At 46.4% G+C, this 22,121-nt stretch overlaps 1 protein-coding gene and 1 non-coding gene across 3 annotated transcripts in view; one reads left to right on the top strand and one right to left on the bottom strand.

The window, feature by feature from the left end:
- The window catches only part of ECT2L (epithelial cell transforming 2 like), a 91,971-nt gene that overhangs the window by 68,838 nt on the left and 1,012 nt on the right, over nucleotides 1–22,121 (bottom strand). For both annotated transcript variants that reach the window (XM_058307549.1, XM_058307550.2), the window contains exons 2-4: nucleotides 9,664–9,742; nucleotides 6,248–6,381; nucleotides 3,679–3,791 (exon numbers count right to left, since the gene is read on the bottom strand). In XM_058307549.1, coding sequence (XP_058163532.1) covers nucleotides 3,679–3,791; nucleotides 6,248–6,349 — 215 coding nt within the window. In that variant the 5' untranslated portion in view covers nucleotides 6,350–6,381; nucleotides 9,664–9,742. The remainder of the gene's footprint in view (nucleotides 1–3,678; nucleotides 3,792–6,247; nucleotides 6,382–9,663; nucleotides 9,743–22,121) is intronic.
- On the top strand, nucleotides 9,423–9,525 carry LOC111764485 (small nucleolar RNA U13). Its single transcript, XR_002797077.1, has one exon. It is a non-coding gene; the product is annotated as a small nucleolar RNA U13 (small nucleolar RNA).

The raw sequence follows: 22,121 nt of genomic DNA, 5'->3' as shown, positions 1-22,121 counted from the left end.
TAAATAAATCCTTAAAAAAAAAAATTAAAAAAATAAAAGATACTGGGGGCGAAAATGAGCAAGGAAGGCTGCTCAGGAGAGGTGAGGCTTGTGTTGGGTGAGCTGAAGAATTTGCCCGAGGAATGGTTTTATAAGCCAAACCTTTGAAAAATGCCTTACCTATCTTAAAGTTTCATTTTAGAAAGCTGCTTAAAAATGTAACAACTTAATCTTTACTAGGACAGAAAAGAAAAATCATAGGTACTTAAATATATCTCATTGAAATTCAGAAGAAACTTTTGAAAGGTAGTGGTGACAACATATTTTCCACCGATACTGCAATATCCAGTTTAAGCTTTCTGTCCCTGCCTGAATTAAAACCAAATTATTCAGAACTCATAAAATAAAATAACAGTGACAATGATTTCTTGGCCTTGAGAAAAAGATATTGCACAAATATAGCCCAGTTTACTCATAAAGATTTCAAGCATTCAAATAATGCTAAATGCTCTCATTTTTTAACAAGCTCGTTCACAGTTGTGGGGAACAAGAACTACAGGAATTGATTTCAAGGGTAGGCTTAATAATGAAAAGTTGATTGCATTCTTACACCTGACCTGACAATTTCACTCCTAAGAGAAAAGAAAACCTCCCCATACAAAAACTTGCACATAGATCTTTATAGTAGCATTATTTATCATAGCCAAAAAGTGGAAACCAACCAAATGTCCATCAACTAATGAATGGATAAATACAATGTGGTATAGCCATATAACAGAACATTATTCAGCAATAAAAAAGAACGAAGTTCTGATCTGATACACACGTTGCATGATTCCATTTATATGACAAGTCCAGAAGAGGCACATTCATGGAGACAGAAAGTAGATCAGGGGTTCCCTGGCACTGGGTGAGGAAAGCACGGGGGCTAACGGGTAGGAGGATGAAAATGCTCTAAATTTAGATTGTGGCGATGGTTGCCCAAATCTGTGGGCATACCGAAACCACTGACGTGCACCCTTTAAACGGGTGACTTTTACTGTGTGAATTATATCTCAATAAAGATGCTTTTAAAAAGGTGATTGCACTGACTTTACGAAATGCTTTGGGCTCTTAGATTTAACTGAGATCGAGCACTACTGAAACAGATTTGACCGCTGGCATCCGCCCACACACGAGGCCCGTGGACACTGACAAGCAGGACGCTGGGAATGAACTGATGGTCAAGCACATCCCTCCGCACTCAGCAGGCCAAGACCAGGCACCCGAGGGCACATGCAGCTGCCCCAGGAATCAGCAGCGGGGCACGGAACTCCCCACGGCTCTGCGGCTGCTCAGCCGCGACCAAAGCACGCCCAGCACCTTCGCGGCACAGGTGAGTTTCCTATTCCCGGAGAAGAGAGAGCTCAGGTACCTAGGAACGGGGCTCCCAGGGACCACAGGCCGGGCCTCCCGTCGAGCCACCCTGACCTGCACCACAAGACCTGCAGTGCCCTCCAGCGGTGACGACTGCAACTGCCTGTCTGTGGGCCCCGCCAAGCCAGGACGGGTTTATTTTCTTATTTTGAAAGCTGCAAAAGGAAGCCAAGCCAGTGTCCACCCTAAAAGCTTCCCTCCTCTCAATCGTCAAGCTCTCCTGGAAGCGCCTGTTTTCCCATGGGCAGGTGTCTGTCGCACCCTGGGGACTGCGTGGTGGAGATCATTTGGCCATGCGCTGCCCACCCAGGAGGGGGTAGCCAGGGGAGAAGAAATGAGCGGCTGAAAGAAAAGCGGAGGAAGGTCTGCTGCCAGCTATGCCGCTTTGGGCACGCCCACCCCTGGAGCTCTTTTTGGTGCCACCTGAGAAGTCACGTTTCATTTCATCAAACAAACAGAGCAACACTTCTGGGCCGCGTCACGGGAGCCTCCGCCCTCAGTCCAGGACCCCCGGCGTGGACTGGCTCGCTCAGTTCAGAAGGGACAATGCCCAGAAACAGAGCTCTGGGGGCCTCGTCGGCCGCACGCTCCCGAGAGACCTTGCTGACTGGCCCAGGCCCCAAACCTGGGAAGATGCCTCACGGACCCCTCATGCTGGACTCTTCTCCCAGGTCCCGGCAGGCCGGGAGCTCTCTGAAATGTTTGGGTCAGTCTACACTGCTCAAATACTTTTTTTAATGTCACCAAAGACTCTGCTTCTCGCATCCCCCTGGTCAGCTAGCAGGCCACGCATTGCTCTGTGAACAGCTGATTTCTGATCTCTGCTCTGCTGATTGGCAGAACATCCGGGGGCATGTGCTGCCATACCCGGGTGCAGGCAGGCCGCCCGCCCCTGGGCGAGGGCTCCCGCTCAGCACACAGCTGCCCCGGGTGTCCACTCACACGCCCACATGTCACACTGTTTGTGACGAAGGACTGGAACATAAAGTATCTGAGCAGGCCCTACCGGAGGGAAGGGGAAGCGGAGGCACCCACTGGCAATCGCTGACCACTGGGAGACGGCTCTTGCCCATATTCTAAAATGGTACCACTGGTGTCATTTGTCATGTATTTTTCAGACTCATCTACAAATTTAACAAATATTTACAGAATACTTAGTATGGACCAGACATCCATTCAGAATATATTGTCTGACTGACAGTTCCCAGGAGAATTTACTATACTAAGAGAATGTTAAAAATTCATTGACTGAAACAATTTACAAGTTTTTGCAAAAACTGAAAAAATCTCCCATCCTTCCCCGTGTGAAAGTGTGAAAGCTCCCAAAAGCTCCAGAGCACCCTCCGGGAGGAAGGAGGCACTAGAGGAGTCTGTTTATAAAGCTGACAATAGCAATTGCCTTAATCTTCTTTCCGGGGTGAGGGGAAACCCTTGAAAGTTTAAAGTTACACTCTAGCCCGTATTATTTTCTTTAAGAATCAACAGGAAAGCGGATATGACTCAAGTGATAGAGCTTCTGCCTACCATACAAGAGGACCTGGGTTCAATCCCTGGGGCCTCTTGGTGAAAAAGAAGAGAAAGTGTGCCCACGCCACAAGCCATTGCCCACGTGAGTGCCTGCGTGGTGAGCCAGTGCCCACATGGCAAGCCGAGTGCCTACGCGGCAAGCCCAGTGCCCGCATGGTGAGCCAGTGCCCACATGGCAAGCCGAGTGCCTACGCGGCAAGCCCAGTGCCCGCATGGTGAGCCAGTGCCCACATGGCAAGCCAAGTGCCTACGCGGCAAGCCCAGTGCCCGCATGGTGAGCCAGTGCCCACATGGCAAGCCGAGTGCCTACGCGGCAAGCCCAGTGCCCGCATGGTGAGCCAGTGCCCACATGGCAAGCCGAGTGCCTACGTGGCAAGCCCAGTGCCCGCATGGTGAGCCAGTGCCCACATGGCAAGCCAAGTGCCTATGTGGCAAGCCCAGTGCCCGCATGGTGAGCCAGTGCTTGCACAAGTGAGTCACACAGCAAGATGATGGTGCAACAAAAGAGAGACAAGGGGAGAGTCAAGGTGAAGCACAGCAAAGACCAGGAACTGAGGTGGCACAATTGACAGGGAACCTCTCTCCACATCAGAGGTCTGCAGGATTGAATCCTGGTGAATCCTAGAGGAGAGAAAATGAAAACAGAAGACAACACAGACAGCAAAAACAGCAGGGTGGGAGGAGGAGAAGGAAGGAAATAAATAAATCTTCTAAAACTAAAACAAAACAATAATGGCATCATTAGGCGATATTTACCTTAATTGTGATTTGCCACATCGTAAAAAAATTGTGCTCAAGAATTCTTGACGTTGCTTATTAGTCCAGAGGTCAAACCAATGACTGATAAGAGTGACTCTTTCCTGAAAGAGCTGTCAGGGAGGGGGGAAATGGCGTTTTACTGTGCAGCTCAGTATGTTCTTAGTGGCTCAGCCATCCAGGGGCATCTGCTGACAATCTCACCGCTAATACTCGCACAGCACTGAGGGTCACAGAGCCTTTCAGGTACCTGCTGGGGGTCTCTCCTCCGGTTAGACTTTCCATCCTGGGTTACAGACGCCCGGGCTGGTTGGGGCAGGTGGAAAAGGCTGGCAGGAGATGAGGTGACAGAGGGGCTCAAGGAGCCTCGTGGGGAAACAAAGAGTTTGTAACGAGTCCTGGCTCCCTTTCTACCGACCGAACACGGCCTGGGGAAACGGGTTCCGCACGTGCAACCCTGACAGCCTTCATTTAATTTGTCGAGGCAGGTGTCACTTTACGAACCCACAGCCCTGGCTGTCATGGCACCTCCCCAACCGAATAGTGCTGAACAGCCATCATCAGTCACGCCTCCCGGCAAGACACACCCCAAGGGCAGCGCCCCCCAAACCTGGGTTTCAGGTTTTCCACCTCTGCTCAGACAGACAGACACCCGCTGTCCTAAGGAGGAGGCCGGCTTCAGCCCCGTTGGCGAGCGCGCCTGAACCGAGGCTGGCGGTGGACCCCGGGGCCCTACCCATCCAGGGACCGCTTCCTGCAGGAGCTTTCCAACGGGGGCCCCAGTCTCATCAACCTTACAGCCGGCACAGGAGGGAGCAGGGTCAAAGGGCACACAAGAAACATATGTTAACATCCCCCCCCTACTTCCTCCTCCCCCCTTAGAGCCACCAGAGCTCTTCCTGGCGGTACAGAATGGGGGGGGGGGAGGCCGGAAATAACTCTCCAGCCTCCCTTAAGAGGAGCTGGGGACCAGGGTGAAAAGAGACTATCTTTGGGGCAAACAAATTGAAGTGTTCTTTTTTTTAAGTGTACTATTTTTATCTTTAAGTGTATCAGTGGTAGCAATTGCATTCTTTAAGTGTGCACCTTTAAAGTGCACAATTCAGTGGTGTTAACTGCATTCACAGTGTGTGCTATCACCACCGCCAGCTATTTCTGAAAAAAACTTTTCATCCCCCAGACAGAATGTTCTACTATTGTTTCTATTAATTTGCCTATTCTAGATAGTTCAGAAACCTGGAATCATACATGTGTCCTTTACTGTTTTCAGGATTATCCGAACTTCATTCTTTTTTATGGTTGAACAATAGCCATCGCATGGGTAAACAATATCCATTCATCTATTGATGGACTTGGGTTATTTCCACCTTTTGGCTATTGTGAAAAATGATGCTGTGAACACTGGCATGCAAATATCTGCTTGGGTCCCTGTTTTCAATTCTTTGGACTTGAACCTAGCTTTACTTTTGTTTAAATAAACTGACTCATTCAGAGACAGCCAAAGTAGATACAATTCCAGGTACTGGTGCTCCTGAGGGCTGTGGAGACACTCAAGTTCTACAGTCACGGCAGTTGGCTCTGGAGTTCAGTGCCTTGTCAGTGGGCCCTACTTTGGAATTTGTGTTCCTGAGTGTGATGGAGTTGGACTCAGATGTGACCTTTCTACACATGCCTCTTCTGTCACTTTTACTGAACCTGTGGTTAGCACTGAGGTCGGTGTATACTCAGGAGACTTGAATCTCTGGACTGGCCATTTGCCAGCTGGGCCCTGAGCCTCAGCAGAGTTGCAGCTCCCACTCTCCAGTTTGTTGGACTTGCACAGGTCGGCTAACAGGGAGGTGAAGATGGTCAACCATCACACCAGGGAACCGAGAGTGCCTTCAACTCCAAGCAGGAGAATTGCATCCATCAACCATATGTGATCTAAGCCCCCTCTCAATATAGAGGTAGAGTGGACATCACCAACCCACGGTCCACAGGATGAATAAAATATGGATTACTTACTTACTGGTATTGTACCAAAGAACTATGGTGACCAGTAATGGAAGAAACTGTAGCTTTGATCTGGAGAAAATGGCCATAGAAGTTGCTGAGGGCAGGGGGGAGGGAAGAAGAGATGAGATGTGGGGGCATTTTCGGCACTTGGAGTTGTCCTAAATGAAATTGCAGGGACAGATGCAGGACATTATATATCCTGCCATAACCCACTGAATGCACTGGGGGAGAGTGTAAACTACAATGTAAACTATAATCCATGCAGTGCAGCAGTGCTCCAAAATGTATTCACCAAATGCAATGAGTGTGTCACACTGATGAAAGAGGTTGTTGATGTGGGAGGAGTGGGTAGATGGGGTGAGGGATATGTGGGAACCTCATATTTTTTAATGTAATATTTTTTGTGATCTATGTATCTTAAAAAAAAGACAATTTAATAAAAAAATAAATACAAATAAAATAAACTGACTCGAAAACTAAATTCTTTAAAGGAGGTTTTAAAAATATGGCACCATGAGACTCCATATATGGACTTACATATTAAACTTGCTCTATTCTAGAAAATGTAACTCACCTGACTATTTAGTGACTTGTTGCTAAAAGGTGTCCAGGCACTGAATCTTGTGTGGAAGCTCTCCATTTCCAGGATTTCTCTGGAAGAATCCTCAACTGACATCTCAGCAAATTACTTTCTTGGAGGCCTAGGAACTACAGGTTCATTTCAAAAGATGTTTATTTAAGGTCATCCAGAAACATCTAATATAATACTATTGTCCTTACAGGAATTACCTAGATTCATTTTTAAACTTCATATTATAGTTAATCCTCGTTATTTGCAAATTCACCTACTTGCTAAAATGTATTTATAACCTCCAAATCAATACCATTTCCAGACATGTTCAGAGTGGTGGAAAATTTGAGTTACCCAGCAAGTGGGTTCCCAGCTGAAGTCAAAAAACATGACACTCTGCCTTCTTGTTTCAGAGCTCGTAAGGCAAACAAGTGTCCTCTACACAGTATATTTAATACTGCATTTCCATTTATTTGGGGGCTTTTGTTGATTTTGCTGAAAACAGGCTCCAAGTGTAGTGCTGAAGTACTGTCTAGTATTCCTAAGGTATGAGATGTACCTTATGGAGAAAATACATGTGCTAAAAAAAGCTTCATCCAGCACACAACACAGTGCTGTTGGCTGTGAGTCCAATGTTAATAAACCAACAACATATATTAAATAAGATGTCTTTAAACAGAAACACACAGAAAACAAGGTTATGTATTTATCAGCTGAAGAAAATGTTGAGACCAGAGGAGGCTCAAACAGGAACCTAGCCCCATATTTTCCCCAGGAGCAGTGGGACAGTGCTCCCTGAACCAGCATCCATGGCAACTTCAGAGAGGACAACCACCATGAATAATGGAAATGGACTGTGTATTAATAGGGTCTCATGAAGAGAAGCCATACAAATACACACAGGAACTCTAAATCATTGCAATCAGTCTGTCCTCATCTACGTGTACCCCAAACTGAATCCACATCACAGAAGGTTTTTACTTTGTTGGGGAAATGGGGGGCAAAAATAAAAATTTCAGGAAGAGTTGTTAATGACTCAAAATTTGGCCTGACTCCTTATCAACTTTTTCATTACCCAGAAAGTAAGAATTTGAAGTTCTTGACGAGGGCACTCCACCCTGCCAATCTTTGGGAGACACAAGCCAAAGAAGACATAGAGGAAAAATTAGGCGAATGTATTAGTAATTGCCGCATAACAAATTACCCCTCAATTTAATAGCTCAAAACAACAGCCGTTTACTGTCTCAGAGTATCTGTGGGTTGGTAATCCGGGTGCAGCTTAGTGGAGCCATCCAGCTCAGCGTCTCTCCTCGGGCTGCAGTCTAGTGTCAGCTGGGGAGGCGGCAGTCTCACCCGAAAGCTTAGAGCCCATTCCTGTGGCTGCTGGCAGGGTGCAGGTCCTTACGGGCTGTTGGACTGAGAGCGCAGGTCCTTACGGGCTGTTGGACCGAGGGCCTCAGCTTCCACTGGCTGCGGGCGAGAGGCTGCCCTCAGTCCCCTGCCACGTGGGCCCCTCCCTAGGGCAGGTAACAACATGGCAGCCAGCTTGCTTCCAAGTGAGCCAGTAAGAGAAGACGACGAAAACTGCAGGCTCCTTGGAAGCCGGCCTCAGGGGCGACGTCCCTTCACTTTCGCCATGTTCTGTTAGTTAGAAGCAAGTCACCAGGTCCAGCCCACCCTCAAGAGGAGAGGGCCCAGAAGGGAACTCACAGTAGTACAGCCGCTCACTGCTCACCCTCCTTTCCACATGCAGACCACACTTGCCCACTCCTCAGGGGAGACAACCCACAATTCCACTTAATCCATATTTTGAGCTCGGAGTCCAGGAGATATAAATCATCCACAATAGTCTCCACAGCTATAGCTCCCCTTGACGCAGAGACCTCTGGACTAACAAGATATGTTATCTGGCCCCCGCCCCATATACACGATACACATAGAGTTGGAACAGGGAAAGTATAGCTGCAATCAATATTCCCACTTGGAAAGGGGAAGAATGAGAGACACGGAAGAGGTAGACCAGAACAACCCCAAAACCCTGCTGCAGAAGCCTGGGCCCAATCACCACCATCACAAACAATCACATTTTCTTTCAGTTCGTGTTGGCGACTCTTTTGGAAAAGCAACACTTCCAAAATCTATCTCAAATCACACACTTGATTCCAAGTAGTGCTTTATGCCACAATGCACTGGACAGTTTTCTCTCTCCACATTCAGATGCAGGTGTTTGGAACCTAGCAGGCTTGCTCGGGCAGAGCCACACCCCAAGTCTCCCTTCCTGAGACGTTTTTCCATCTGAGAGTCCTGGCAGGTGACACCTTTTTCCATTCGGGGACTCTAACAATGGTGTGGTGGCCGTCCTCTTGACTTGGCCCCTGCCACCAGGCAGAGTTTTAGCAGGGTCTGCTGCTCAAAATCCTTCTCAGTTTTTTCTTTTCTAGTTCAAGATGCGAATCAGTTACATCTTCCAACCTTGCAAGTCCCTGAGGTTGGACTCTGAATTCCTTTTCATCCCTGCTTACAGATCAGACAAACATTCTCTGAGCTTCTCTGTTTCTTAACTACTTTTGCAAAGGTAGCCAGTAGCAGTGAACTCATCCTACTAACATTGATTTTCCTACCTTTTGACCAAAGTGAAAGTTCATTATGTATATAATATGCCCTTCAACCTATTGTAGACTATAGCTTTACAAAAACTTTCCACTACATAACATGGATTGACATCTTTCCAAGTCTCCAAAGACAATTTCACTGTTGCTACGGCAGCACCCTACTGCCAGAACCAGTTTCTGTATCAGCCTGGAGAGGCTAGTTATGCTATGCCAATAATTAGGAAAAAAAAATTCCAGGAACTAAAAACAACATTTATTTCTCATTAAAGTTCCAGATTCATCTTAGGAAATTAACCTTGATACCAAAACTCAAAAGGAAAGGAAAATTACATGGCAACATTACACATGAATACTCAGTAAAAATTCCAGAGAAAATGTTAGCCGACAAAATCCAGAGAGAGATACTAAAAGGATAATGAACAAATAGGATTACTTTACAGGACTGAAAGTTTGTTTTAACATTAGAAAACCAATGAATGAAAACTACATTAATATTTAAAGAAGAAATTTTAAACGATTATTTTAATATATGCAGAAAATGTGTTATTAAAATCACTAAAAAAAAGATCCTTCTTGGTTCATAAGTGTGGTGAATGGTTGTTCACATGTTTGTGTGAGATGTGCCTCCCTCAAACCTTGTTATGACATTGGCACATTACCCATCTGACGTGGAAAAAAAATTACAAATGGAAAGGAACTTCCTGATATGATTAAAGGCCATCTGCAAAGCACCTACAGCAAAATCATCCTTAATGTTAAAACAATGAACCTTTGACAGTTTCCCTTTGAACAACAACAAAAGGATACCTGGGGGAGTGGATGTGGCTCAAGCAGTTGAGCTCCTGCTTCTCACATGGGAGGTCGCAGGTTGGGTCTCCAGTGCCTCCTAGAAACAAAAAGCAAACAAAATGAAAAAAACAATTCACGGGAGCTGATGTGGCTCAGTGGCTGAGTGCTGGCTTCCCACATACAAGATCCCAGGTTTAATCCCCAGACCCAGTAGCTCCAAAAAATAAAAAAAAATACCTGCTGTATTAGTCTCCCATGGTTGCTGTAACAAATGACCAAAAATTTAGTAGCTTAAAGAAACACAAATTTATTCTTTTAAATGTTTTGAGGTTGGAAGTCCAAACTGATTACCTGGGATAGTGGTTCTTCTGGAAGCTCTAGGGGACACTGTTTCTTTGCCTTTTCCTGCTTCTAGAAGCTTCCTACATTCCTTGGCTCATGGATCCTTTCTCCATCTTAAAGCCAGGATAGTGTCTTCTTCCCTCTTTGACTTCTGCATTTGTCCTTCTCCATATCTCTGACACTTCAGCCTCCCTTTTATAAAGTCCTGGTGATTAGATTGGCACCCTGGATAATCCAGGATAATTTTCCCCATATCAAGACCCTTGACTTAATTAAATCAGCAAAGTCCCTTTTTCCATGTAAGGGAACATATTTATAGATGCCAGGAATTAGATCACAGACACCTTTGGGAGTCATTATTCAGCCTGCTACACCACTCTCACTACTTCTAAAAAACATTGTACAGAAGATACAAGCCAGTACAGTTAGGCCAGAAAAAAAAATGTTATGAGGATTTAAAAATAAAAAAGCATACTATATATAGATACTATAGTTGAATATGTGGAAAAAATCTAAGAGTCTACCAAAGAAGTCTTAGAATTAATAAGATTTTAACAAGGTCATAAGATGATACAAAATCAATATACAGAAATATATTACATTTTTATTTAACAGTAACACATAGTTATAAAGAGAGTTTTTAAAAATTATACCATGTGAAATTTCTTTGGTAAGGCACACTAGATAATTCTCACCTTTCAACTGAGGACAAAATATTTTAAGATATGTTTGAAGACATCAGAGAGGTAAGAAGTCAATGAAGAATTATGAGGATAAGATCTGAAAAAAGAAGGAAATCTAGAGAGGTCATCCTCTGTGCACTGGGGGCAGCTTTTCCCTTGGAACATCTCCTGATACTGAAGGAGAATGAGGGGGTGAGAGGCGAGCAGAGGTTTAAGAAGGGAAATCTGGGAAACGGATTTGGCCCAACGGATAGAACACCCGCCTACCACATGGGAAGTCCAAGGTTCAAACCCCAGGCCTCCTTGACCCGTGTGGAGCTGGCCCACGCGCAGTGCTGATGTGTGCAAGGAGTGTCCTGCCACACAGGGGTGTCCCCCGCGTAGAGGAGCCCCACATGCAAGGAGTGCTCACAGTAAGGAGAGCCGCCCAGCGTGAAAAAAGTGCAGCCTGCCCAAGAGTGGCGCTGCACACATGGAGAGCTGACACAGCAAGATGATGCAACAAAAAGAAACACAGATTCCAGGTGCCGCTGACAAGAATACAAGCAGACACAGAACACACAGCAAATGGACACAGCAGACAACTGGGGTGGGGGGATGGGGAGAGAAATAAATAAAAAAGAAAATCTAAAAATAAATAAATAATAAAAAATGTAAAAAATAAAAAGACAAATCTAGCTTGGTGGGCAGGAACCGGGTCCTGCACCCCAAGAGGAGGCCGTGGTAAACCACCGCTTGCTTTCAGATGGGTGCACCTTAGGAGCGACAGACAGCTAGCACCTGAAGGACGAAGCCCAGCCTGGAACCCTCTCAATCCCTGATTAGAGTAACATCAGATTAACACAACCCTGTAATGCTGGTGTCCCAACCACCTGCCAGAGGCAAACGTCAATCCTCCTCAGCCCTCCTTGGAAAAAGACAAAATGTCACTTTAGGCCTCAATTTATCTACAATTTTTCATATGCAACATTTTATGTTCAGTAAAACATAATCAGATATATGAGGAGGTAAGGAAATTGCTTGAAAACTGGAAAAACATCCAAAAATTGAAAAAGATTTGTTGGGTATGATTAACGTGTTGAAAGAAATTAAAGACAAGATAGAGAATTTTGACAGCAAACTAATACATACATCCGCAGACATACACACAACCAAATGGAAAACATAGAACTGAAAAATACAGTATATAAATTATTTAGGAACTTGATAAATTATTTAGCGATTCAGTCAATCTTATTTTATAGGACATAGTGAAAAGTTCTAACATATATGTACTTAGAGTCCCAGAAGGAAAGAAAAAATATGGGGATAGAAACAATATTTAAAGAAAACATGGTGAAGACTTGTCCCAAACTGGTGAAACGTATTAATCTAGAGACTTAAAAAGTACCACAGACTCCAAGCAGAATAAACTAAAAGGAAACCACACACAGGTATGTCTTAGTAAAAAACGGCTAAAATCCAAAGCCAAACTCTTTAAAAGGATCTTCAAAGAAGGAACAAGTACACTGACAGCTAACTTCCCATCAAGAGAGCGAGAGCCAGAACATGAAAGAGCGATGTCTTCAGAGCAATGAAGGAATTTTATTCCAGCAAAACTAGTCTTCAAAAATAAAGACAAAAAGTGAAATGAAGACATTCAGAGGCAAGCAACAACAGAGAGCACATCAGCCCCCATAAATACTAGGATGTCCTGTGTTATAGGTTATTAAACACTTCAGGTAGGAGGAAAATGATCCCAGGTGGAAGCTGTTACAGCTAAATCACGTCCCCCACAAACACAGGTTCAAGTCCCAAACTCCAGTCCTGAGGGTGTGAACCCATTTGTAAATAGGGTCTCTGAGGATGTTCCTAGTTAAGGTGATAAGTTATCTGAATCAGGTGGGCCTTAATCCAATATGACTGAGTCCTTATAAGCAAAAGAACTTGTACACAAAAATAGAAGCCACAGGAGAGACAGAAGGAGATAGATGTGATGGAGGCAAAGATGGATTGCCAGCAGCCACCAACAGAATGCTACAGACTTCAGAGAAAGCACAGCCTTGCCGACCCTTTGATTTTGGACTAGATCTGGTACAAAATAGCTTGTGGTTCAAACCAAGCAGTCTGTCACACAGCAGCCCCGATGAACTAATACCGAAGTTCAGAGATGCAATATGAAAAGAACAAAGAAAATGTGTGAGTTAGGGAAGCGGATGTGGCTCAAGCATTTGAGTGCCCGCCTACCACACGGAAGGTCCTGGGTTCGGTTCCCGGTGCCTTGTAGACAAGATGAGCAAGACAGAGAGCTGACCCAATGGGCAGGCATGGTGAGCTGATGCAACAAGATGACACAAGGAGAAGACACAAAGAGGAAAACACAATGAGAGACACAAGAAAACAGGGAGCAGAGGTGGCTCAAGTGATTGAGTGCCTCTCTCCCACATAGGAGGTCCTGAGTTCGGTTCCTGGTGCCTCCTAAAGAGAAGACAAGCAGTTACAGAGAACACACAATGAATGGACACAGAGATTACACAGCAAGTGCAAACAACAAGGGGCGGGGGAGATAAATAAATAAGTAAAGTCTCTTTAAAAAATGCATGAGTTATCAAGACTTCCACCTCTGGTATGAAGGAAAAACTGATACTAGATGTACTCTCCTGCTGTACACAATTGGATAAAATACACACACCACTCTTTTAAGACCCTGGAAAAGAAACTATTCAAGACTGAGCCCAAAGGGAGGAGAAGAAAGTAGGTAAGCCTCACGGTAGGCCTGGCTTCTATTTGGAGGAAATTTGGGACTGAAGATCAGAAAGGGGAACCCCAAACACGGTGTGTCCTTGACGAGCTGAAGAAGCAGAAACTGGTGCTTCAGGAGGTTGAGGCATCTGGAATTTTCAGGGAAATGTACAGGAAAGGAGTTAGCTATGTGGAGAAAGAGCTCCAAAAATTTACACAATATAATACCCTAGAGTCTTTGGCTGAATAAAAATCTGTGTATGCACAGGATAAAACCGCATAAAGCCAGGCAAAGACTACAGGCCAGGGGGCTAAAAGGTATGCATTTCCCATTAGAAAGATGCCCTGACTCCATCCACCAAGAGCAGAAGCCTCACTGAACAAAAGCAATCAGAATCACCAAAAGACAAAGCCCGAGTAGCAGGGCTAAATTAGAGCTAGAGTAGAGGCCACTCTAGACCCACCTTCACAGAGCTAAAACACAAGCCCGCGAAGGGCCAATCCGACGCCCTGATAATGGAACTGCCTGCCCAACTTCAGCACTCTCAAACTATTCTCATCAGGTGGCACTGGGGATCTGTGTCTCTCTTTGTTGCATCATCTTGCCGTGCGTGCGGCACCACTCTTGGGCGGGCTGCGGTTTCCCGCGGGGCGGCTCTCCTTGCACAGGGGCCACTCCTTGTGCGGGGGGCACCCTTACACGGGGCATCCCTGCGTGGGCCTGCACTCCTTGCGCATGGCAGCACTGCACGTGGGCCAGCCAGCTCCCCACACGAGCCAGGAGGCCCTGGGTACTGAACCCTTGGACCTCCTATATGGTAGGCGGACGCTCTATCTATTGAGCCACACCTGCTTCCCAGCACTCAAACTAAAAGCAACAAAATCCAAACACTCAACAACATAATTTTTACCGTGTCCAACACCCAATAAAAATTTGACTAGGCACTTGAAGAAGCATATCGGGCCTATAACCAGGAAGAAAATCAGTCAACGGAAGTAGATGCAGTAATGACATAGATGATGGCATTAGCAGACAAATACACTTCATTTATTTATTTTTAAAGATTTATTTTATTTATTTCTCTCTGTTCCCCTCTACTCCCCCACATTGTTGTGTGTTCTTCTGTGTCCTCTTGTATTCTCGGTGGCACCGGGAATCTGTCTCTTTTTGTTGTGTCATCTTGCTGTGTCAGCTCTCCGGGTGTGCGGTGCCATTCCTGGGCAGGCTGCGCCACTTTTCTCGTGCCAGGCAGCTCAATGCAGGGCGCACTCCTTGCGCATGGGGCTCCCCCATGCGGGGGACACCCCTGCGTGGCACCGTACTCCTTGTGCGCATCAGCACTGCGCATGGGCCAGCTCCACACGGGTCAGGAGGCCCTGGGTTTGAACCCTGGACCTCCCATATGGTAGGCGGATGCTCCATCAGTTGAGCCACGTCTACCTCTCCAAATACACTTTAAAATAACACTTATAAAGATGGCCAGTCCTGCACAGGCACAGCCCTTCCTCCACCGAGGTGGAGTTTACTCCCTCCTCCCTTGAGCCAGCGCTCGCACCAACCTGCTCTCAGCGCTCGCACCAACCTGCTCGAGCCCACAGCGGGAGTGATGACGTGTTTCTCTGAGTCGAGGCCCGGAGAAGACTCGGCAGCTTCTATTTCTGCGCTCTTGGGATCTGGCTGCTGTGTGAATAAGCTCGGGCTAGATTGCCGAACACAGAGAGACCACGTGGAGGGAGGAAGAGGTGGAGCTGGCACCCAGCTCTTTCAGCCACCCCAGTCAAAGGAGCAGATAGGTGAATGAAGCTGGGACAGTATGAAGCTGTCTGTACCCCAGAAAAGTATGTTCTGAAAGCGAATCCATCCCTGCGGTGTGGACCCATTTTAAGTAGGCTCTTTGGATGAGTAGGATCTTAAGCTGTGACTCGCCTCACCCAAGGTGGGTCTTGATCCTCTTATTGGAATCCTTTATTAAACATGCAATTCGGACACCAAGAGAGAAACTCACAGAAGCAAGAAGCTGGAGGTAATGAACCCCGGAACAGAAGGGAGAGACCAGCAGGCACTGCCGTGCACCTTGCCATGTGGCAGAGGAGTCCAGGGTAGCTAGCAGCTGGTCTGTGGGGAGAAAGCGTTGCCTAATGATGCCTTGATTTAGACATTTTTCGCAGCCTTGGACCTGTAAGCTTGTAAGCTAATCAGTCCCCACTGTAAAAGCCAACACATTTTATGGTCTCTATTTCCGGCAGCTTAGCAAACTAGAGATGCCATCTAGGATATTCCAGTTCCAGCTGAGCTCCCAGCTGAACGCAGCCACACGAGTGACCCCTGCCGACCACACATAAAGCAGGAGAACTGCCATCTGAGCCCGGCCGACCCAAAGAACTGGAAAAAATCATGAAGATCCTTGTTGCGAGTTACTCACTTTTGGGATGGTTTGTTATCCAGCACAGACTGACAAAGCCATGTGTTGGTGAGAATGTTGAGTATCCAGAACTCACATTCAGCTGGTGAGAGTGTCAGCTGGTGTAAGTACTCAGAAATATCGTTGGAAATTATTTCCTAAAATTGAACACATGCACATTCTTGATGTAACAGAAACATGTGCCCATATGGATCAAAATGTATCCACAAGAATATTCACAGCTGCGCCATACAGCTCCAGACTAGAACACCCAAGTGTTATCAACAGTAGAATGGATACATATGTGACCACATAGTCATGTAACAGAGCACTCTACACAGCAGTGCAATGAACAATCTACCGCTTCTCACAATGATACGGATGAACTGCACACACATAATGGTAAAATAAACTAGAAAATAAAATAAGACATTTTGCATGGTTTCATTTATACAAAGTTTACACTGTAGTGTCAGAACATAGGATGGTGACTACCTTTGGGAAGGAAAAAAAGGGTGATGATTGGGAGGGACGTGGTGGTGATTCTGGGGGAGCTGCTCCTATGCTAGCGGTAGGAACCCAGGCGAGCTCACTTTATAATTCTGAAATGCATACTTATCGTCTGCATTTTTTCTACATTTACAAAAAGACAGCATTACATAGCACCAAACACTATTAAGTACCTAGGGAAACATCAAATTAAAAAGTGCAAATATTGAGCAGATGTAGCTCAAGTGGTTGAGCGCCTGCTTCCCACGCAGGAAGTCCTGGGTTCAATCCCCCATACCTCCTTAAAAAACAAAAAAACTTATTACAGGAAGCAGATGTGGCTAAGCAGTTGAGCGCCTGCTTCCCACATGGGAGGTCCTGGGGTTGGTCCCCGGTGCCTCCTAAAAACAAAAAAACAGAAACAATAAGCAAATAAACAAACAAAAAAGTGCAAACATGAAGAAAATTATAAAACTTTTTTGAAGAAAAACATTTTACAGACCTAAGTAAATGGGGAAATATGTTAATCAAGGATTGTAGGACTCAGTATAGTAAAGAGATCAATTCTCTCAAATTGATGAAAGGATTCAACAAAGTCTCAATCAAAATCCCAACAGATATTGTATGGGGGGGAGGGGGAGCGTAGAACTTGAAAAGCTGATTCCAAAATGTCTGTGGAGGTTTAAAGAGCCAAAAAGAGCAAGACGGTCTGGCAGAACACAGGAAGGGAGGCCTGAGTTTTGAGACCTCAAACTCTAAATCTGTGGTAACAAGATGTGGAATGGGTGTGGGGACAGATTAATCAACCAGTGGAACAGAAGAAACGTCCAAAGCAGACCTGGGCACATATGGACACTGGACTGATGACAGGTCCAGGGGGAAAGGAGGGACTTTTCCATTTATAGAAACAGATTATCTGACAGAGGGAGGGAGGGAGAGAAAGAGAGAAGAAATCGTCCCCTTCCGCACACCGTACACACTCATCAATTATCTGAAGGCTCTTCCTCTATATGAAATCGCCTGCCCGTGGTATGCGAATCCCGAGAATACAAAACTAAGAACAACGGGTCATGTCCAAGAGGCAGATTTTGTCTTAGCAAAGTAGGGGGGAAAATCACTTCAGCAGCACTCCCTGACTCAGAACACTAAATCCATTACTAGAGATATTAAAACACAAGTTGGACGGCTACTTGTCAGAGATAGTCTAGCCGGGATTTGAACACCAAAAACTCCTTCCAACCCTGTGACTATAAATGCCAAGAACTGAGAACAATGTGGCCTGGAGTAGCTAAAGAAAACCTTAATGGAGAGTCTGAAGAATTCGAGAATGAAACAATCATTTCCGGTGCCTCTGCCCTTATTACACTTTGGTGAGAGAGACGCATTTTTTTTTCTGAGGTACTGGGGCCGGGGACTGAACCTGGGACCTCCTATGTGGGAAGCCGGCACTCAGTCACTGAGCCACATCCGCTCCCCTGAGGTGGTTTTTTTTTTTTTTAAGGATTTATTTTTCATTTATTTCTCTCCCCCTCTCCCCTCCCCCAGTTGTCTGCGCTCTGTGTTCATTTGCTGTGTGTTCTTCTGTGTCCGCTTGTGTTCTTGTCAGCGGCACCAGCAATCTGTGTCTGTTGCGTCAGCTCTCTGTGTGTGCGGCACCACTCCTGGGTGGGCTGAGCTTTTTTCACACTGGGCGGCTCTCCTTGCGGGCGCACTCCTTGCGAGTGGGGCTCCCCTAAGCGGGGCCACCCCTGCGTGGCACGGCACTCCTTGCGCGCATCAGCACTGCACATGGGCGAGATCCACATGGGTCAGGAGGGCCTGGGTTTGAACCCTGGATCTCCCATGTGGTAGGCAGATGCTCTATCTGTTGAATCAAGTCTGCTTCCCTCCCCTGAGTTGGTTTTTTTGTTTGTTTGCTTATTGTTTTTTGTTTTTAGGGGCACCAGGAACTGAACCTGAAGCCTCCCATGTGAGAAGCGGGCGCTCAACTGCTTAAGTCACATCTGCTCCCAGAAGCACCTTCTTAAAATTAATATATTGGAAAGGCATGTACCACCTTAAGTACAGTTTTATAAATATTACAGAAAGGCAGTAGGACACAGATCTGAAGCCCCACTTAGAACCCCCAAACTGGAGCTCTAACGTAATTTCATCTGAGCCTTGGTGTCCTCACGTGCAAAGCAAGGCAATGATTTGCCTTGGCAAACCACAGTCTAATTATGTGTTGTTCAGGTTTTTTTTTAAAAACCCAAAACTCATGGCAATGTGGGAAATTAAGTACCTTCATCTAAATCAACATCATACAAAACGATCCTAGGCTTCACAAGATACCCAGCTATTATTATGTGAAATCCCTCCAAGAGCCAACATGAGGAATTTTTATTTAGCCAATTCTCAGAATTATTAGCCTCCGTGGTGGGACATTACAGAATGCCATAATGAGCTGGACGTTACAGAAAGAACAGTTGCTGTCTTGCTGGTGGTCTTCTATATATGAGCACAGCACATCACATACATCTGTATGTGTGGGCATATATATGGACATGTACGTCTGTATGTATATATAGGTATTTCTGTGTAAGTATATACATGAATAGGTATTTGTATATGTATGTATATCTATTCCACAGGATTTATATATTTCCACAGAATTATTCACATTATCTAAGATATCAACTAGGGAGAAGTGGCATGCTGGCAATCACTGCTTTAAATGGAATGATTTTTTTTAATTCCAGCATTTTCTATTTCTCCAATTAGTAGTTCTCTAAGCTTGTAACAAATCTCCCCAAAACTCAGTGGCTGAAAACAATGCCATGTCTGTCTTGCAGCTTCTGTGAGTCAGGAATCCAGGCGGCTCCCCTGGGTCCCCCGCTTGGGGCCGAGCTCAGGCACCTCAAGGCGGGCCTGGGGTCCACTTCCAAGCTCCCTGGGCGGTGGTGGGCAGGACCCAGAACCTCACAGGCCAGAGGGCTGGGACGGGGCTCACTTCCCGGGGGGCTGTCGGTCAGAGGCCCCTGCCGGGGGGCCCTCCACGGCTCTGCTCACGGAATGGCGGCTGGCTTCCAGCAGAGGGCGCAAGTGCCAGCAAGAGAGGGCTGGCAAGGGGGAAGCCGGGTCCTTCTGCAACGGGATCTCGGAGCTGATGGATTATCATTTTCGCTATATTTTGTTCACTAGAACAGGGGTCAGCAAACACAGCCAGCTGGCCATATCCAGCCCGCTGAAAGTTTTTGTAAATAAAGTTGTGGGTTTTTTTTTTGTTAAAGAAGTTGTGAGTTTACTAAACCATCATGCATACCATACAGGATTCCCATACATCACCTCAGTACCAACACTGTGCGTTTTGTGGAATATTTGTTACAAATGATGAAAGACATCATCAAAATATGACAGCGAACCAAAGTCCATAGCATACAATTGGTGTATTTTTCCCATAAATCACCCTACTGTTAACACCATGTACTAGTAGTGTATATTTGTTAACCTTCATGAGAGAACATTCTCGTGTCTGTTCTGTTAACCACGTCTAACTTCCACCACAGGAGTCACGGTTCTACAGTTCTAAGCTTTGCACAATCCACCCAAAGTGTCTACTCAGTGGTTCTCGGTATCATCACAGAGCTGTGCTGTCATCACTTCAATTTTAGGACGTTCTCATTACTACAAAAGGAAAAATTCCAAACCCTTCTATGCTTCTATTGTCGACAATGATGTAGTACCTTCTTTGCCACTGATGAAAAATATTACAATAGTGCTATTTACGATAGTTCATAAATTAGATCAGTTGTATTTTTGTAAATAAACTTTCATCGGAACACAGCTGACCCCAAGCATTTGCATATTGTCTATGGCTACCTTTATGCTACAGAGCAGAGCTGCGTAATTTTAACAGAGACCACGTGGACCACAAAGCCAAAAATATTTAAAATCTAGCCCTTTAGAGGGAAAGTGTGCCAACCCTCGCTGCATTCAAAGCGAGTCCAGCCACCCTCAGGGGAGGAGATCCACAGGGCAGTACACCAGGTAGAAGCTCTGTCCGCAGAGCTCCCGGCCCAGAGAAGGAACTCAGGATTTGCCGAATGACTAAATGAGTCATTGTTCACAGCTCCCCATTTTCTAAATCCAAGGGCTGAAAAGCAAGTTACCAGCTAAGAAAAAGCAAAATCCCTTCACTGATGACTAGGATTGGACCACTGTGACCATGTATCAGCTGCTTACTGTGAAATCCTCTTGGTATTTTCCAGTTATGTTCAATGAGCTACATGGTAAAATAAGCTTAGAATTGAGTCAATTTGGAGATCTAACAGATCATTCTTTCATGACACCAGTAAGTTGGAGGAAAGGAAAGTATTTTGGGGTCCCCGTGTGAGAGCAGAACTCACTCTCTGTGGGGCACGCCTACCATTCGGCCACCTCTACTAACTTACACCAGGAAAGACTCAAAACCTAAGTGTATAAAACCAAATTCTCATCCATTTCTCATTTTTATTTTATTTATTTTATTTATTTCTCTCCTTCCCCCCTACTGTCTGCTCTGTGTCCACTTGTGTGTTCTTTTGCCTCCGTTTGTATTATCAAGCAGCACTGGGAAACTGCATCTCTTTTTTTGTTGTGTCACCTTGCTGTGTCAGCTCTCCATGTGTGCGGCGCCATTCCTGGGTAGGCTGTGCTTTTTTCATGCAGGGCGGCTCTCCTTGCGGGGTGCACTCCTTGCACATGGGGCTCCCCTACGCGGGGGACACCCCTGCGTGGCACAGCACTCCTCGTGCACATCAGCACTGCACGTGCGCCAGCTCCCCACATAGGTCAGGAGGCCGGGGGTTTGAACCCTGGACCTCCCATGTGGTAAGCAGATGCCCTATCAGTTGAGGAAGGCCCCTTCCCATTTCTCATTTTTAAATGGCCTCTTTCTCCAAAAGCCAAAACACGTGCCGGGAAGGTCTTCCTCGATAATCGGGTTTCATGAGGTTTCATGAGAGGTGACGCTCATTTGCAGTGGGCGTGGACGTCCTTGGAGCAGGCCACACTTGCCCTCCGGCTGAAACGCCAGTGCGGGCCACGCCAGCCCGGCCTCCTCCCCTCACTCCAGGGGACAGAGGCTCTGAATGTCTCTCAAGTTTGCTGCTAGAAGGGAACAAACCAGGAGGTCCCGATTTGGGGCTCTTCTTTGTAACTGGATTTGGGCCGACACAGGTAGGAGGCAGCGAAGGCGGCGAGGGGCAACACCAGCTCTCACGCGTGGGCTTGGCTGGGCCCCCCTGCCAGGCTCCGTGCTGTGTGTCCCCCCACCCTACCTGGCCGAGCACCCTCGCTCCCCCGGGGGAGCCTGCAGGGGTCCCAGGGCCGCTCAGTGCCATGGGCTAACAACCTGAAAATTAAACTGGGCTTTCTCCTGAAGCATGACTGTCACACACACCTGCTGCTAATTTGGAAACACGATTTCCACGGCATGGCTGAGGGTTCTTTACAACCAGGGCCCTGATGAGAAACTGAGGAAGCCACCCTGGCATCTCTACGCTTAGGGGGGAAAAAGAGGGCTGTGGCAACCAAACTGAGAGCAAGGGAGGAGAGCGCTGCGCGGCTGTCGGGACCCACTGGGCGGGGGCGGGCGGGGTGAGGCCCAAGGACCAGGCCGCCAGCGACCGGGGCCACGCCGGCTTCTGGAGCAGGAGTGTTGGGGTTCCTTAGGAGCATAAACGTCAAGTGACCACAGATCAGACTGCACCGTGCCTGAGAACACCTCCACGGGCTGCAGAACTGCAACACGGAAGGTGTCAGGACAGTGTGTTCTGAGACTTCTGGCAAGAGTCGTTAGCTGGCCAGGCGAAGAGGGTCA

Source organism: Dasypus novemcinctus, chromosome 11, assembly GCF_030445035.2.
Source record: "Dasypus novemcinctus isolate mDasNov1 chromosome 11, mDasNov1.1.hap2, whole genome shotgun sequence".
In the NCBI taxonomy this organism is placed as follows: Eukaryota; Metazoa; Chordata; class Mammalia; order Cingulata; family Dasypodidae; genus Dasypus; species Dasypus novemcinctus.
Note: the sequence above shows the minus strand (reverse complement) of the source record. Positions and strands in the feature narration are given on the sequence as shown.